Genomic DNA, 18,468 nt, shown 5'->3' with positions numbered 1-18,468 from the left:
ATACTGTTTTCAATGCATATATTTTTATTACAGAAAATGAACTTCTCTCTATAAGTCAGACTACTTGTAAAATAAGTCATTAAAAGGTATGGTCATGGGGGCGCCTGGGTGGCTCAGTTGGTTAAAGTGTCTGACTTTGGCTCAGGTCATGATCTCACGGTTCGTGGGTTCGAGGCCCGCGTCGGGCTCTATGCTGACAGCTCAGAGCCTGGAGCCTGCCTCGGATTCTGCTTCTCCCTCTCTCTTTGCCCCTCCCCCGTTCACACTCTCTTTCCCTCTCTCAAAAGTAAGGATTTAAAAAAAATTTTTTAAAGGTATGATCATGGAAAGTGTTTCCTTAATAACTGTCAACATGAGGAAAATCTAGTTCTGCATAATTTCTAAGTCAAAGCTTAGGCATGATAATTATCCTTTTCTTTATGTTACAGGGATAAAGATCCACATTAAAGCTTTTCTTGTGTTATTACTGAAGTACTAAAAGTAGGAAAGGCCATGAGATATGTTACTGAAAAAAATTATTTCAAATCTAAAAAAATACAACTGGATGAAAATATTGATAAGAAATGAAAAATAAAGGTGCAAACACACTCCAGTATTACTGTGTGACATTAATTTATATCCGACATTAAAACAATTGCAAAACATTTTTTTATGTTGTTTTGTCTTAGCTAGAATCTAAGCCCATCAAAGGTAATATAATTTACATACACTACAGAGATCAGTAAATATTTACTGATGACCATTCTGCTTTTCTCAGAGAATACATCCATTGTTCATAAAATAATCCTGTTTGTCAGACTCAGTCACTTGTAAGTTTTCCAGGTTTGGGTGGGAGCGGCAAAAATGAATATACAATAGTCCCCCCTTATCTGTAGGGAATACATTCTAAGACCCCACTGGATGCCTGAAATCACAGACAGTATGGAAACTTATATATATAGTACGGTTTTTCCTATATACACATCCTTACTGTAAAGTTTAATTTCTAAAGTAAGGCATAGTAAGAGATTAAGAACAATAATAATAAAGTAGAACAACTATAACACAATATTACAGAATGTCTCATAACTGTGCTCACTTTCTTCCTTCTGTGAGGATGTGAGATAATGAAATGCCTACGTGATGAAACCAGGTGAAGCAAACGACATAGGCATGTGATATAGCCTTAGGCTACCACTGATATTCTGACTCTATCAGAAGGAAGATCATCTATCTGCTTCTGAACCACTGTTGACTACGGGCAACTGAAACCATGGAAAGAGAAACTGCTGGTACTTTGAAGGGTTAATTCCGGCCCTTATTTCAAGAAATTGTTACCACCCTCATTTATCACTTTTTTTAAAAAATATTTTTATTTCTAGGAGAGAGAGAGAGAGAGAGAGAGACAGTGTGAGCAGGGGAGGGTCAGAGAGAGAGGGAGTCACAGACTAAAACAGGCTCCAGGCTCTGAGCTGGCAGTCAGCACAGAGCCTGACGCGGGGCTCGAACTCACGAACCGCAAGATCATGACCTAAGCGAAAGTCGGACGCTTAACCGACTAAGCCACCCAGGCGCCCCTCATTTATTACTTTTAAAAAATGTTTTTATTTTGAAAGAGAGAGTGAGTGGTGGGGGTCAGAGAGATAGGAGATAATTCCAAGCAGGCTCCACAAGGAGCCTGATGTGGGGCTCGAGCTAATGACTATGAGATCATGACCTGAGCTGAAATCAAGAGCTGGATACTTAATTGACTGAACCACCCCAGCACCCCTGTTACCGATCTCATTTAAAAGGATACCCTTGCTGAATCTTTTCACTGAAGGAGGCAGTTTTGTTACCTGGCAAGTCCCTTTTACCACCACCAAAAACCTTTTTAAATTGTAACTTAAAATGACAATCCTCTTCTGTCCAGTCACCAAATGGGATGAAATTGCCAACTATATATTTTCTCTACCCCCACACTGAAGTAAAACAGTTAACATGCTATAAATCATGCCATTACTCACCCTTAGTTGATGTTATTATATATTCATGTTTAGTGTCATAACAGTTTTGTGTTCCAGATCAAAAAGTTAATACAGGAAGGACCAAAAAAATTTAACTAGCTAAAATTTTTGCCAGGTAGTAGATATTTCATTTGTTTGGTTTCATTTGTTTTATGTCTTTAATATTGAGCAACATTAACTGTTTCCTGTAGGAACGAGTTCATAAAAAAAGATCCACCACATCTAGAACTAAACTCTGCTTAAGGAAATCTAGACCTCTGTACGATGATTGTGAAACTTTAGTCAGCCAATAATTACTAAAATTAAGCTTTCAGATAAAGGAAGAGAGCTTCCTTCTCAGCAATGAAAAAAAAAGCAAACCGCATCAATGAAAAATGTATGATGCCAAGATAAACATTTTCATTCAGTATCTACAGCATGACACACAGTACAGTTAACAGTGAGGGTGAAAATACTCACCGAATTTATACGGGAGAATAAAATAAACGCATGAGCTGTAATAAGAGCTCTAAATAAAACAAATGAAAAGTACTACATAATACTTTAAAAGCACATTTTAGATGTCCATGACCGTGGTGTGTGTGTGTGTGTGTGTGTGTGTGTGTGTGTGTGTGTGTAGGGAAGCCGAGTATAGGTCAGGGACGGTCTATGAGAGGAGAGGGGTATTTTAGCTGAGAGCTGAAGGGAAAAAAGGAATTGCCTTGGGGGAAGAGGAGAGGGTAACAGTCTTTCACATCAAAGCAACTGTAGGTCTGATGGCCCTGAGGAAGAAAGGAATACAAGGAACTTGAGCAGCGAAAATATCAGGGTGGCTGAAATACACAGTGCCAGAATGTCAGGACAGGTAAGCAGTGGGGCTGGAGAGGTGGGCCAGGGATCCAGGGTTGTGTGGGCCCCATGAGGGATTTTAATCTCTTTGGTTTTCATCAGACAAGTGGCATTTGGCTTGGTGGTTTTAAAAGACCAGTCTGAGGGTGCCTGGGTGGCTCAATTGGTTAAGAGTCTGACTTCAGCTCAGCTCATGATCCCACAGTTCGTGGGTTCAAACCCCGCATCGGGCTCTGTGCTGACAACTAGCTCAGAGCCTGGAACCTGCTTCAGATTCTGTGTCTCCCTCTCTCTGACCCTCCCCTGCTCATGCTGTCTGTCTGTCTGTCTCTCTCTCAGAAATAAATAAAACATTAAAAATAAATAAATAAAACACCAGTCTGAGCAATCAGGTAAGGAAAAGAAATAAAAGACATCTGACGAGGAAGAAAAAAAAAGTAAATTGTCTTTATTTGCAGATGTTATGGAGACAGGGAAACCAAAGAGACCCCATGAGGAATAAAAAAAAAGTTGTTTTTTTTTTTCCCCTTTGCTTCTTTTCTGGCTTCTATTCTTGCTAAGGTCTGCACCCCTGCCCTACACATAATGTAAGTCCTCCTTATAAAGGACAAAGAGTTTACAATGTCTTTGGAGTCTTCTAGCACAACAGATAACATCTAAGGAATGACCAGGTCAGGCCATCATGTGCATATTCCAGACCGCTGTCACTGAACACCTTGACAGCAAGACCTTCTGGCTATAGGGAATAAGTGACATATGACAGACACCTGGATCCTGTCCTTGTTTTGACCAGTTCCGGGATGCCTGAGAAGACACGTGTACCAGACCATAATCGTCAATAAAAACCCTAGACCCCAAGCAAAGACTTCCTGTACTCCATTTGCACCTGCTCTCTCTCTATTCCTTCAATAAACTCTGCTTTCACCTCCTGATGGTTCGAGTTTGATTCCTGTGTGAAGCCAAAGGTCATTGTGGCTGGTCCTGTATGATCCCTCTGGGTCCTTAGACCCAGTCTGCCTGCATCGTCTTGGTGACCACAAAGGGACCCTCAGGAGAACAGCAGTATTCCCAGTCTGAGTCTGCGAAGCACAGTTTGGCTTTCAGGAACCGGTAAGTTCCTCCTCTGGGAAACAGTTGGTTTAATGCTGATGTAATTTTTGTCAATGTGTAACTCGTCCATTCTCCAGTGGCGGAAGGGAAACTGGAAAAACTGGTCTGCAAACCTGTTCTCTTACTCCCTATTCTCTGTCTGCTCTGGAACTCTTTTTACTCTCGCTTCCAGACAACTTCAAGAATTTTAGTTGTCATGAGAGACTGAGTCACTCAGCTCTGAAGAAAAGGGACACATGTTCCTCCCTGCTGAAAGGTGTTCTTGGGCAAAGAAGGACCAAGGACAGTATCACAGGTTATTTGACATAGACAGTGATCCCAGGGAAACCACCCCCTCCTGCCATGGTCATGTTTGGCTCGCCCAGGGATGCACGCAGAAGGACGGATCATCCAGTGCTCTGAGCCCCTGCGGCGGCTTTGGGATGCCACTGGGAGAAACCGAGGCAGAAAAGAATGGAAGATCGGCTCACTGCTGACCCACATTCAACTCACACTGGGCTTTTCATAGAATAAAGTCAAAACTGTCTCTCCCTTTCTCTCTTTTCCTCGCTCACTTACTCGTTCTCTTTCTTTTCCACTGCCAGGTGTATGTCTCCTCATGGCAATTCTGGGACGCTGGAACTGTGTTGGGGACTGGTGGCCAATCCCACTGAGGACCTAAACTCTTAGAATAAAGAAGTGGTCCCGGTACCCACAGTTGCACTGGGTTTTCGGCTTATAGGGACAGGACACACGGCAGGCTGGTCACTGCCACGTGGGTGTCTCCCTGTTGGGCGGGGGAGGAGACATGCGGCAGGCTGGAATCTTTTGCACCCTCTTGCTCACTATGCCTGACCCTATCACTCTTTCTACCCCTCTATATTTTTACCTTTTTTGCCTTTCAAATTGTTCTCTCTGCCATTACACAGCTATATTCTCTGACCATAGTGTTTTGCATCAGTGCTCCATCCTTAAGAGATTATTTTTCCCCTTTTGGTTTCTAGAAAGTTCCACGATTTCTATCTGACTCATTGGGCTGGGGCTACTGTGGCCAGTGACTCCAGACTCTGCCTCAGATCCCTGGCCTTCTGAACACTATTTTCCTGGAATCTTATCCTCTCTTTGGCCCAGCCTGACTCCTTGCTTATGGTCCTCAATGGGGGCGGCAGTGAGCATCCCAACGGATTCCCTGTTAGGATGGCTGTTATGTAATTAGGCACACTTTATGCTGGATGAGTTGAAAAAGAAGAAGCTAATATTCTGTTGTAATGAGGTTTGGCCCCAAAATCCACTTGGGAGACCAAGAAACCTGGCCAGCAAATGGGACTTTGAATTACAATACTATTTTACAGTTTGATTTATATTGTTAGAGGGAAGGGAAATGGAATGAAGTGCCTTCTGTGTTACCCTTTATGGCCCTGTATCAGGACCCCAAAGGACAATGTAAAAGCTGCATGGCCCAAGTTCCTAAATCAGTAGAGGCACTTGACATCATGGAACTGACTCTGGTGTTTGATCTGACTTGGGGGAACCTGCGTGTCTTATTATTTTCTCCTTGCTGCTCTGTAGAAGAAGGAATGAGACCACGCAGAGTTAAGCCAGTTAATTTTGATAAGGGGAAGTGGCTCAAGGAAAGGATGAAAATCCAGCTCTCTTTGGAGCCTCTCCAGAGGTCCTCTGGTAGAGGCTTTCCAGAAGTATGCTTATACAGACCCCATTTCTCTGGAAGAGCAGTCATAGCAGGCTGTGTATTCATCCTGCAATCTATAGCAAATATCAGGAGAAAACTACAGAAGGCACTTACTGGGTCCCCAACTCCTATGAACCAATTGCTGAATATGGCTTTTGCTATCTTTAATAATGCAGACAGGTCAGAGAAGGAGGATGAATTTGTCCAAAGTAAATGCCATGCCCAACTTTTGGCCACGGCACTGGGGAACCCTGCACTCCAGGATCACTGCGTCCGGAGGCCTGCGAGGCCGGAGCCTGGCAAAGCCAGACCAGAGTTCCTGGCTCACAAAAAGCCAGGTCCCAATAAATGTGCCTTCTGTAAGATGGAGGCCACTGGAGAAATGATTATCCCCACCTCAAAAGAAAGACGGGTCTGGTCCCAAAACCTCTACCGGCCAAGGTTACGGAGGACTAAAGGAGCCCAACCTCTCCTGTGACTCATCCCTGACATCCCAACATAACATATGAGGAGCCAGGAGCCTCCGGTGATCCCTCACGTGGCAAGTAAGGGAACTGAATTTTTACTGGACACAGGAGCCACTTACTCTGTCCTGACTCAGCACAGTGGGCCTCGATCCCAGCACTCCTGTACAGTTACTGGAATAGACGGCTGGCTTCAGGTGAGACAGCTCACTTGTCTACCAGCTTGTGGCACGGGCTCTCTCTTGTTCTCGCAAAGCTTTCTCCTGGTAGCTAAATGCCTTACTCCTTTACTGGGCAGTGACTTACTTGCTAAGCCACAAACTGCCATCCAAATAGGACTGACAGATGCAAATGCAGAGAAAATAAAGTTTATAACGGTTGAGACGCCTAGACATGCAAGTGGGACATAACATTTATGTGCCAGACAGTATACCTCCCTATATTGCAATCAGAATAATACCCAATGTAATGGGAAGCAGAAGTTCCTGGAAGAGCCAATAATATTTCACCCATTCTTATCTCCCTAAGACCATATAAGAATATCCTTGGAAAAGGCAATATTCTATAAGATCAGAGACACAAAAAGATATTTGGCCTCTGATTAAGAAATTTTTGACGGGAGCCTAGGTGGCTCATCTGATTTTGGCTCAGGTCATGATTTCACAGCTCATGGGTCTGAGTCCCGTGTTGGGCTCTGTGCTGACAGCTCAGAGCCTGGAGCCTGCTTCAGGTTCTAGGTTTCCCTCTTTCTCTGCCCTTCCCCTGCTTGTGCTCTTTCTCTCTCTCTCAAAAATAAATAAACATTAAAAAATTTTAAAAGAAGAAAATTTTGAAATATGGATTATTAACTCCTGGTCCGTCATCCTGCAATACCTTCATTCTATTAGTGAAGAAGCCAAACAAGGTGTACTGCTTTATCCAGGATTTAAGAGCAATTAATGAGGCAGTGATCCCTATTCATCCTATGGTCTCTAACCCTTATACTACACTGACTCCAGTTCCTCCGGATACAAACTAGTTTATGATCTTAAATTTAAAGGGTGCTTTCTTCTGTACACCAGAACACCTGACTCCCAGTATCTTTTTCCTTCTGCATGGGCTACTGCTGATAATTTGTGAGATTTCCCAGCTGACCTGGATGGGGCTGCCTCAGGGCTTCTGAGACAGCCCACATTTGTTTGGGAGCACTTTAAAAAGGAGATTAGGGGATTTATAATGGAATTCCCAAGTAATGGAACCTTGCTTCAACATGTGGGCAATACATGATTGTCAGCCCAATCAAGAGCATTGATGAAAATACAATCCTCATCCTTAAGAGCATTCTGATGAAAATACAATCCTCATCCTTAATGTTTTAGGACAGCAGGGGTTCAGAGTGTGTCCCCAGAAAGCCCAGGCTTCTAAGGCGAAGGTTCGCTATGCGGGCTACATTCTCACTCCAGGGGCATGGAGATGGATGAGCCCACGACAGAAGGTCAGCCGTATTGTATATCTGAGTACCTCAAACCAAAAGGCAATTAAGAGCCTTCTTAGGCATGGTAGGTGTTTGTTGCATTTGGCTTCCAGGGATTAGCCTTATGGCCAAACCCCTTTATAAGCATTATAAGGAAGTGAATTTGAACCCCTGGAATGGAATGATGACTGCCGCCAAGCCTTCAAAGGTCTGAAAAAACAAAACAAAACAAAACAAAACACAAAAAGCACAAAAGACCAAAGTAACTGCTTTAACCTGAGTACTACAGCTATGTAAAGAGTTAAAGTTAAGTATATATACTGCTTCTAAACATGGGTTCTTAATACTTCATGCTCATGCAGCCATTGGGAAAGAACGGGGACTATTAACTTCAAAGAGGTCCACTGTAAAACACAGAGGGAGAATGTTAACATTATTAAGGGCTACACAGCTTCGTTAGGAGATGGCAGTTGTACACTGTAAAGGACACCAAACAGACCAACCCATGATGAGTAAAGGAAACAATTTTACCGATAGAATAGGAAAAGTGGTGGCAAGGAATGAAGAGCTTGCCACACAGGTTTTAGCTTTAATTCCAGAAGCTCTTCTAGAAGAAAGAAGCCCAAACGATACTTCCTCTGAGGCTGAATGGGCCTCACAAAGGGATTTGAAATTGATTCCAAGGGAAGGCATAAATTAAATAATATATATATAAATTTACTCCCCAAGGCATGGCGATGGAAAATAATTAAGCCTTCTTCTGCCACTCCTGGAGCTGCTTGTGTGCTCGCTCGGTGTGGACCCGGTACCTCTTTGGTGAAGCGGCAGCTGAGGGGATGCTGGCGTTCTCCATGACCGATGAAAAGCCCAAGCAAGAAGTCATGACTAAGAACAATGACCATATTAATTTGAAGGTGGCAGGGCAGGATGGCTCTGTGGCGTACTTTAAGATTAAGAGGCATACACTACTTAGTAAACTGATGAAAGCCTACTGTGAACGACAGGGCTTGTCAATGAGGCAGATCAGATTCTGATTTGATGGGCACCCCATGAATGAGACAGACACACCTGCACAGCTGGAAATGGAAGATGAAGATACAATTGATGTGTTCCAGCAGCAGACAGGAGGTGTCCACTAAACAGGGAAGCCGCCTCTTTTCTCCAGACCAAGAAGATAGTCTCAATTAGAAAACCACAATTTGGTTTTACCACATCACGACTACTACAGTGTAGTTTTTTCTATTCTTTCATTTTCCCTTCCCTGCTCCTTTACTGTACAGAAAGTAACTGTGTACGTGCACAACCATATTGCATTTGTTTTTAACAAAATGGTCAATGGCATGTCTTGAGCGACATCAAATGGGGAAAAATACTGGTTCTGTGAAAACACCCCCTTTCTCCATCAGTGGCATGCTCCTTCGGCTCTTTATATTCTAGTAAGTTGTTTTGCTCTCATGGTTTAACAAAAAAAGGAACAACACAAAAATCTTTGCACTCCCTGTTCTATCGAAGAATTTTAATGTCCTTTATTTATGATTGTAAAAGCAATGACAATTTTATAACTTTTTTGTAGGTAGCTATTACATTTAGGGCAATCTGTCTTTAAGGAGGGATAAGTCACTCTAAAAGAAATGGATCCTAGATAGTTTCCCCTTCAAGTTAAGGATCTTGTTAAGTAAACTTTTTGTTTAAAATGAAAAAAAAAAAAATTAAGCAAATACATGACACCACCCACTTTGGTAGAGACACTATGGAAAATCTATTGCATCAACTATTCAGAGGAAAGACTCTAACCAAGACTACAAGGAAAGTTACCAGAGCATGTGAGATTTGTGTCAAAAATGACCTAGGGTCCTGGCAAGTTGACTTCACTCAAATGCCACTCTATCTGGGATACGTGTCTGTTGGTTTATGTGAGTACATTTACAGGGTAGGTGGAGGCCTTCCCTATGGGGCAGAAAGAGCTTTAGAGGTTTCTAAGACCTTATTGAAGAAGTGCCTGGGTGGCTCAGTGACTTCAACTCAGGTCATGATCTCACAGTTCCTGAGTTCGAGTCCTACATCTGGCTCTGTGCTGTCAGCACAGAGCCTGCTTCAGATCCTCTGCCTCCCTCTCTCTGCCCCTCCCCAGCTTGCTCTCTCTTTCTCAAAAATAAATATTAAAAAAAAAAAAAAAAAAGGCCCCATTAAAGGAAGTCATACCTAGGTTTGGATTTCTCCAGAATCTGCAAAGTGATAATGGCCCCTCCTTTGCTACTAAAACAACACAACAATTATCAGTGACTCTAGGGATCTGTTATCAACTCCATGCCGCATGTAGTCCTCAATCTTCAGGAAAAGTGGACAAAATGAACCATATCTTTAAATGGACTTTGGCCAAAACTCTGTCAAGGAACTCATGAAACATGGTAACAGATGTTACTGATTGCTTTACTAAGTGGTTCCAAGGGGCTCTTAAATTGAGCCCCTTTAAATTAAAATACGGAAGACCTTTTTCTCATTGCAACTTTATGGTTTGCTGAGGAAATCAACCAAATTTTAAAATATATTACTAGTCTGGGTAAAATACTAGCCTCTCCAAAAGTATGGAAATAAAATACTTCCATATCCCATTGAAGACAAGTCATCTGTGCCAAGACTAGCAGGGAGCGAGGTACTATTAAAAAACATGGGAAAGGGGGTCACCCGAAGATCAGCTCGAACCAAGGTGGGAAGGGCTCTGTCAAGTTCTACTTAGCACCCCCACAGCAGAAAACCTTCACGGTATCTCTAGCTGGGTTCACTTGTCCAGAATCAAACCTGTCTCTCCTGAGTCTTTACAGGAGCCAGCTCTGATACTGCCTCCAAGGGAAGAAGGGGACACATATGCCTGTGAGCCTGTCAACGATTTAAAATCTCTTTCCGAGAACAGACCTGCTGCAGTGTCCACCCGGAGCTCCTAACACCTACCCATACCTGAGAACCCGAAGAAAAACGTAAAGTTGCTGCTCTGAAGGACCAATAAGTAAGGCTCGATGAAACTTCTAAGATCTTTCGCTTTTCTGAGTTTACTACTCTTTCCTTACCTAGCTCTAGGAAAATTTAATGGCCCCAATTTATTTTTGCAATGGGCTCAGCACTATGCTGATAATTTACAGAAAAGCTCCTGCTGGATTTGTGGCCTCCTCCCTTTATCCAGCACCTCAGGCCTCCCTTGGTGGGTTTCTCCTTTACAAGGCACAGACTGGCATTACTTGTGCCAATACGTAGACGATATGGTTTTCCACCCAAATATGAGCATATTCAATGACATCTCTATTACTAACAGAAATGTTTCTTATTGGCCTCTGGTAAATACTACCTGGAATTCTCCAGGCCATGAAAGACCTTTTTCCTACACCCAGACTGCCAAAATCATGAAAGAATATGCCAACTCTAAAATTGAAAATAAGAACACACTGTGGGGAACAGTTAAGCTTAACAATATGAGATATACTGAAGATGGTTATTTCCAAGTATGGGATGAATTTATGTGGCTTACTCCTACCATAGGCCAATTAAATCAGAAAGCTCTTTTATGTTGGGAGCAAAGAAATCATACCTATGATGCCTGGCCTAACAGCACCCGGGAATTAGGATGGCTCCCCCCCACAGCCTGTACCCATATCATTGTCTTACAAGCAACGGATTGGTTTGCTACTGACTGGATAAGACGACCAAGCATCAGATGGTTGGCGCCCAATGGCACTCAGTGGCTCTGCGGCACAAATTTGTGGCCCTGGCTGCCCCCTGGATGGATAGGGCGCTGCACCCTGGGCTTTCCTTGGATGCAAGGGAGCTGGTATAAAGAAATACCGAGGCCTGCAAATTACCCCAATCTACTTCATCGCTGGACACGGTCAGTCTTCCACTGGTATGACCACCTGTTAAGTATTTTCGTACCCCAAATGGGAATAGAAGACATAATATGGCACGTAGAGGCCCTCACAAAATACACCACACAAGCCCTTAATGATTCTATGTGGGGAATGTCCCTGCTAAATTCTGAAGTTGCATTAATGAGAAAGGCTGTATTGCAAAACAGGATGGCCTTAGACATACTAACGGCAGCTCAGGGAGGGACCTGTGCTATCATTAAAACTCAATGTTGTGTATACATCCCAGACAGATCAGCTAATGTGTCCAACCTCTTAGCAGACATGCGCACCCAAATTGAAGCAATGTCTGATGCCTCTGGTTCCCTCAATGACTGGGTTTCTTCCTGGTCTGGTGGAAGTATATGGTCTTGGTGGAAAAAATTTCTCTTAGCAGTAGTAACAATAGTTATGCTAGGGGTTTTGTTCTGCTGTGGGGGCTACTGTTGTTGCATGCTTTGCACGCACATATCAGAAAAACTATCAGAACGGGTGGTCTTTGGGCGCCATATTCTTCCTAGGTTGAAGCCTCATGCACACGTCTGACAGTCTGCAACTAGAGGTTCTTCATTTAATTGGGATTTTTATACCTCCCAGTAGGTAGGGTCTTCGATCCCTTTCAGCCTGAAGAAGCTACAGAAGATGAGACCTTCACCCTTCAACACCCCTAAAGAATAAGGAGGATAAAAATCCCATGGCAGGCAATGAGAGAGGGAAACCGAAAGGACACCATGAGAAAAAAGCTTTTTTGTTTTTTGTTTTTTTTCTTTTCCTTCTTTCCCAGCTTCAGTTCTTGCTAGAGTCTTCCTTACCTTAATGTATGTCCTCTTGTAAGGGACAGAGATAATGATTTCTTTGGAGTCTTCTAGCACAATAGATAACATCTAAGGAGTGACCAGGCGAGACCACTATGTGCATATTCCAGACCACTGTCACTGAACACCTTGATGCCAAGACCCCCCTGGCTCCATGGAATAAGTGATTTATGATGGTCACCTGGACCCTATCTTCGCTTTGACCAGTTCTGGGATCCCTGAGAAGACATGTGCACCAGATCCCAATCGTTAATAAAAACCCAGACCCCAAGCAAAGACTCCCTCTTTTCTGTTTGGGGTCTCCCAGACACTCTATCTGTATTTGCTCTCTCTATACCTTCAATAAATTCTGCCTTCACCTCCTGCTGGCTCATGTTTGATTTCCATCCTGTGTGAAGCCAAGGATCCTCTTGCTTTGTCCTGTGGGACCCCTTCTGGGCCCTCAAACTCAGTCTGCCTGCATTAATATGGATGTATACATTAAAAAAAATCCTAAAGACTCAATCAAAAACCTGCTAGCACTAACTGATTAACCGATTCAGTAAAGTTGCAGGAAGCAGAAACCAACATACAGAAAACAGCTGCATTTCTAGACACTAGTAACAAAGCATCTGAAAAAAATAAGGAAAACAATCTCGTTTACAATAACATTCAAAACAATAAAATACTAAAGAATAAATTTTACCAAGGAGATGAAAGATGTGTACACTGGTAAGATTTTGATGAATGGAAGGGGCGCCTGGGTGTCTCAGTTGGTTAAGCGTCCAAATTCAGCTCAGGTCATGATCTCACGGTTAGTGGTTCAAGCCCCATGTCGGGCTCTGTGCTGACAGCTAGCTCAGAGCCTGGAGCCTGTTTCGGATTGTGTGTCTCCCTCTTTCTCTGACCCTCCCCTGCTCATGTTGTCTCTCTCTCAGAAATAAATAAAAAACATTTTTAAAAAATTTTTAAAAAGATTTTGATGAATGGAATTGAAGAAGACACAAATGGAAAAATACCTCTAATTTATGGATCAGAAGAAATAACATTGTTAAAATGTCCATATTACCAGAAGCCATCTATAGATTCAAAGCAATCCCTTTCAAAATCCCAATGGCATTTTTCACAGAAATAGAAAAACCAATTTTAAAACTTGTATAAAGACACAAAAGATCCTGAATAGCCAAAGCAATCTTGAGAAAGAACAACAAAGCCAGATTTCCTGATTTCAAACTATACTTCAAAGCTACAATAATCAAAACCATATGATACTGGCATAAAAACAGACACATAGGCCAATGGACCAGAATCAAGAGCACAGAAATAAATCCCTACATATTTGACAAGGGAGCCAAGAATACTCAGTCCAGAAAGGATAGTACTTCAAAAAATGGTGCTGGGAAAACCAGATAATCACATGCAGAAAGAAATTAGACCCTAGCTTATGTCACTCACAAAAGTGAACTTAACATGGATTAAAGACTTAAATTTAAGGCCTGAACTATAAAACTCATAGAAGAAACATGGAGAGGCATCTGGATGGCTCAGCTGGATAAGTGTTTGACTTAGGCTTAGGTCATGATCTCACAGTTCGTGAGTTCGGATGAACTGAAGCTTCTGTCACGTTGATCTGGGGGCGAGGGAGGGGAGAGAGTGCGTCATGGCTCAAGTGCACAGACTGTTCTTAATGGGATTTAGTAGCCTTTTTTGAAAAAATTTTTTTTTCTAACTTGATGTATGACCTTAGGACCGTTTTTAGATACCTTAAATGTTTTTAAAAAAACATCTATTTGAGAGAGAGAGAGAAAATGGGCGGGGGGTGGGGGTAGGACAGAGAGAATCCCGAGAGAGAGAGAGAGAGAGAGAGAGAGAGAGAGAACGGAGGGGGGGGGAGGGTTGGGACACAGGAGAGAAATCCTGAGCAGGCTCCACACTGTAAGCGCGGAGCCAGATGTAGGCTTGATCCCACAAACCGTGAATCATCACCTGAGCCAAAAGAGAGAGATGTCTCTAAATGTTTTTACTTTTAATAAAGATAATTTTCACTAGGTTATGGTTTTTCTGCTGGTCCCATGGAGCTCCTTTTGCTACATTCCAAAAGTGAAAATATCCACTCAATGTTCTTAAGTTTAGAGGTTTTCACTACAATAACATTAATACATAAATGAATCACTAACTTTACCTGTATATTTAAAATTATACTGATTACTAACATTTAGGCCTGGGGGTACATATTGGCTACATAAGTAAATTCAGATTTTTTTGTATTTCCTAAACTTTAATATCTAACTTTATATTAAAATGGAATTGTATATCTTTACAAATACGTGTTTTTTAATCACATATTTGAAATCATTAAAATTGTTTTTAGGTTATTACAAATGTTAATTTTATAAATAAAGTCTTTGGATTTCAGTTCTCGGAATGAATACTTAGTTAAAACTTGAGAGATTCTTATTTAACTCCATCTTTTTCTTAAACAGATGCACACTACCACCACTATCACCAACAGAAATCTGCTAATCCAGAACTGATTTATATTTAACCAAGCTGATATAACTATGTGGAAACTAGATATCTTCTCCATGGCATTCGAAATCAAATTATTAATATATATGTGTGATCTTTTAAAAAAAGAATATCATCTAGGCAATTCTATATAATGACATCTTTTCTATCTATAATAAGATGTTTTAATTTTACTGGATATGAAAAAGACTCACGTAAGGATCTGAACATCTATAACATCGGCATATAAGATGATCAAAGAGTAATCAAGACACTTCAAACCAACTTCAAAACATTTAACTATTTACTCAATACTTTTAATAGAAAAGTATCATGTAAAATGTTGTTTCTAAACACCTTGGGACGGCCTCAGGATGAATGTCACAGCCAGGGTCATCATCTCCCTTGTGGTAGCAGATGGGACCAAGACAAACAACCCACACACTCACTCCAGAACTCTCGCTCACCAACCCAATCCCACCTAAGAAAAAAAGTTAACCTGTTTCCAAACATAGGATATTTGATAAAAAAACAAACATGGCTTGGATTTTGGCAGAATTCAGCTAAAAACAGAGAATTCAGCTAAAGTGTGCTGAGTTAGAGCACTGAAAAAAAAAAAAATTAGATATTTTGATTTTTCAACTTACCTGATATAAATAGTCTTCAAATACAAAATAATAATCATCATTGCTTGCTGTCAACTTCACATCCTATAATCAAAGGTAGAGAGTCCTGAAAAGAACCTTAAAGGTATAGCTCTATTGTACGACATAAATTCAATATCTAGAAACAATACTGCAATGATGTTACTTATGTATGATTATAAATGTCTCAATGAGATTTCGTCACTGCTATAAATATACCTGACTATATACGTGACACATTATTAGACCTCAAATTGCTCACAGCTTTTTAGGTTCCATTAGTAATTCCTTATTATTTATTTCAATGTTTATCTTCTTTAAATCTAATTCTTAATCTTATTTGAATCTAATATTTAAGGTTGGAAAAGCAGATGCAATTATAACATCCAGAAGCAATCATTACAATCTGGCCCCAAATTTGTTCCCAAATCACCTCTACTGTTCAAGTTTACATTCTTGACATTCCCTTGAAATATCCAACATCTTTCACCCCTTTGTGATTATTCATTTGCAAGACATTGCATATTACCCAACAAACGTTTATCTTCAAGAAGTCTATAATCTTACCAGCAAGAATACATACACAGTAAAAATGGGCAGAAAGGATGATACTGCCTTGAAAGGGGTGAGAATTAGTTCTCTGAGGCCAAAAAGTGTAACATGTTACAACGGTTTATGGACCTCCAAAGCTTGTCTCTACCCAACAAAATTTTACTCTTTGGTATTTAATTTTTTTTGTATTAGATAAAAATTAATTTTTCTCTTTAGGAAGTTGGTAATGAAGAAAAGGTTGAGAAGCCCTGGTATAAACTGGCATAGTAAATGATGGAAAACTATAGAAGGTGTGGATACAACACAACTTTTGTGGGAAAAAAAATACAGTCCAGAGAGAATCGGTTAATAATTTGGCTTATGGAAGGTTTGATGATGTTCTAAATTTAGTGTTGCCTTGTTCCATTCATTCCTTTAACCACTAACATAATTTTACTTTGTTTTCAGGTAAATTAAAAATTAGTGTTTGCCATAGGAAACTGTCATGAAACTTCAAATAATTATTTTAAATGTCCATTCCCTTAAAAGTTGACTTTAATAACATTAGGAGTGGCTCCAACAATATCAGCAAAGCTCAAAACACACAAGTCAGAACAATCAGGGACTGATACCGTCCTAAAAATACTCACGCTGCAGACAGTCAGGATTGATTCTACTAAAACTTACATTCAATTTTTCAGATACAAACTGTTTACCTCTTTCTCACAACAGATTTTCTTTAGTGATTCAAACTGAAACTCATGTTGGCAGCAAAGAGAATTCTCAGCTAGCACTCCCTGATTTTCTGAACTTCCTTCCTTTTTGGTCTTCTTTCATTTGAATAGAAAAGAGGTTGAAAGGTCTTAAACCCGAAAGATCTCTTATGCTGTTGCTAGAATAAATCCCTGAGCATGACTATTTGACCTTGAAATTAACAATAGTGCCTGTGATCCAAATCTACATAAAACTTCTGAGAGAGTTAAGACTTTGCTTCCTGTAGAGAATAGTGATTTTAAAAGTATGGTTGTGAAGTCAGATCACCTACATTCAAATCTTGACTTTGCTACTTAATATGTGCATTTAACTAATTTCTCTAATCTGTCTTTACTTCAGTTCCTTTATCTGTAAAACAATAAAATAATAGTACTTCCTATTTTATGCTGACACTCGTCGTCAACATGTGGCTGATGGGTAAGGGAATGGTGTCTGTTATAACTTGGAAATTGTGGTGGTTCACGTGCAACTTTTCTTTTTAATAGGGGAGCCAGAATTGCAAGCGTAGAATTATAACCTTCAGCAAGAAAGGAAAAATGCCGTCAGCTCAGCTGCTGTACAGGCACGAGCAATCATACTTAGATTTCAAGAAAATTCAAAATGACCGGCCATGAGTGGCTCCCTCTGCAGAGAGGCACACTCCTAGCTCCGCACATCTTTTAGCTGCTAGACGTCCCCTTAGGCCCACCTTAACAGCAGCCCTGGTGGCCCAGCACACCACTGCCATCTGCATTATTTTAGCATTTCTACTTTATTATATTTGTACATTTTTAATAGATTCTGTAGGATCAGCCTGCTGGAGTTGTCTAATTCATCTGCCAAACTATCAGTAATTGTTTTTGCTAGTACTCTGTTTACAAAATTGTAAAACTACCTCACTCCTATTTTTCCCATAAGCTCTATTATCTTTAAAGCATGATTTTATAGCATGTAAGGCTTTTTCCCAGGGGGAAAATAATGCATTTATCTGTAAATGACAGCTAAGTGCTGGTATTGGCTACTCTTAAGGTAATTTTCAGGATCAAAAACATCTACGTAGAGTTTGGAACACTGGCTGGCACATAGTAAACAATCATTAAATGCCAGTAACTACTGTTATTATTAACCTTGGTCACATTCCACCCACAAAAATCTTCCGATATTCCATGTATAATTTTCTCTCCTCCATTTCTGAGACATGAAACAATATGCTCTTCTTCTCTATCTTACAAGTTCTAAATTAAAAACACACAAGTCTTTTAAATAGCCCAATTATTAATCCAGAATCAGTCATATCCTATATCATGCTTATACCACCTACATCTCAACTCTCAACTCGGTATCAGATGCTTGGAGACAAAAGCTCAATGCATCCCTTTCATAAAACTTGAGATGTGCTTAACCACATGTGTAGAAACTACAAAAAATTAAAAATAAAAAATGACTTCAATACAAGAGAATAAATAAGTAGGCCCTAAAGAATCATGTGATAAATAAGATAAAAATATTAGCCTGATTTGGACTCTGAAAAATATAGTCTGAAAAATTCCTTTCAGCTGAATTTTTATTTGGTCTCTGTGGATAACTTGAATTAATAGGAACAAGAAATGTTATCATTCTTTTAATAAAAAAATCAGAGTACCAGGAAAGGATCATGAGGACAACTTCAAAGGGAAAGAGCATAACATTTACTGGAGACTACAAATTTTGAAGATAAACCTTAAATTTACAAGTACAATGATCACTTACAATTATTTTTCAAGGTTAATCTACATTATCATACAAAATACAGGCCCTGCATGTTCAAAACTCTCAATAATTGTTCAACGGTGTTAC

The 18,468-nt window shown here is 40.6% G+C and overlaps 1 protein-coding gene and 1 pseudogene across 2 annotated transcripts in view; one reads left to right on the top strand and one right to left on the bottom strand.

The window, feature by feature from the left end:
- TBC1D19 (TBC1 domain family member 19) overlaps positions 1 to 18,468 on the bottom strand; it is a 151,992-nt gene that overhangs the window by 47,592 nt on the left and 85,932 nt on the right. For both annotated transcript variants that reach the window (XM_039236646.1, XM_039236647.1), the window contains one exon: positions 15,352 to 15,414. In XM_039236646.1, the coding sequence (XP_039092577.1) occupies positions 15,352 to 15,414 (63 nt within the window). The remainder of the gene's footprint in view (positions 1 to 15,351; positions 15,415 to 18,468) is intronic.
- Positions 2,671 to 9,578, top strand: LOC120234696 (annotated as a pseudogene).

The sequence above is a fragment of the Hyaena hyaena genome, unplaced genomic scaffold, assembly GCF_003009895.1.
Source record: "Hyaena hyaena isolate Hyena2069 unplaced genomic scaffold, ASM300989v1 scaffold_114, whole genome shotgun sequence".
NCBI lineage: Eukaryota > Metazoa > Chordata > Mammalia > Carnivora > Hyaenidae > Hyaena > Hyaena hyaena.
The sequence above is the reverse complement of the archived record's forward strand: the minus strand, read 5'-3'. Positions and strand labels throughout refer to the sequence as shown.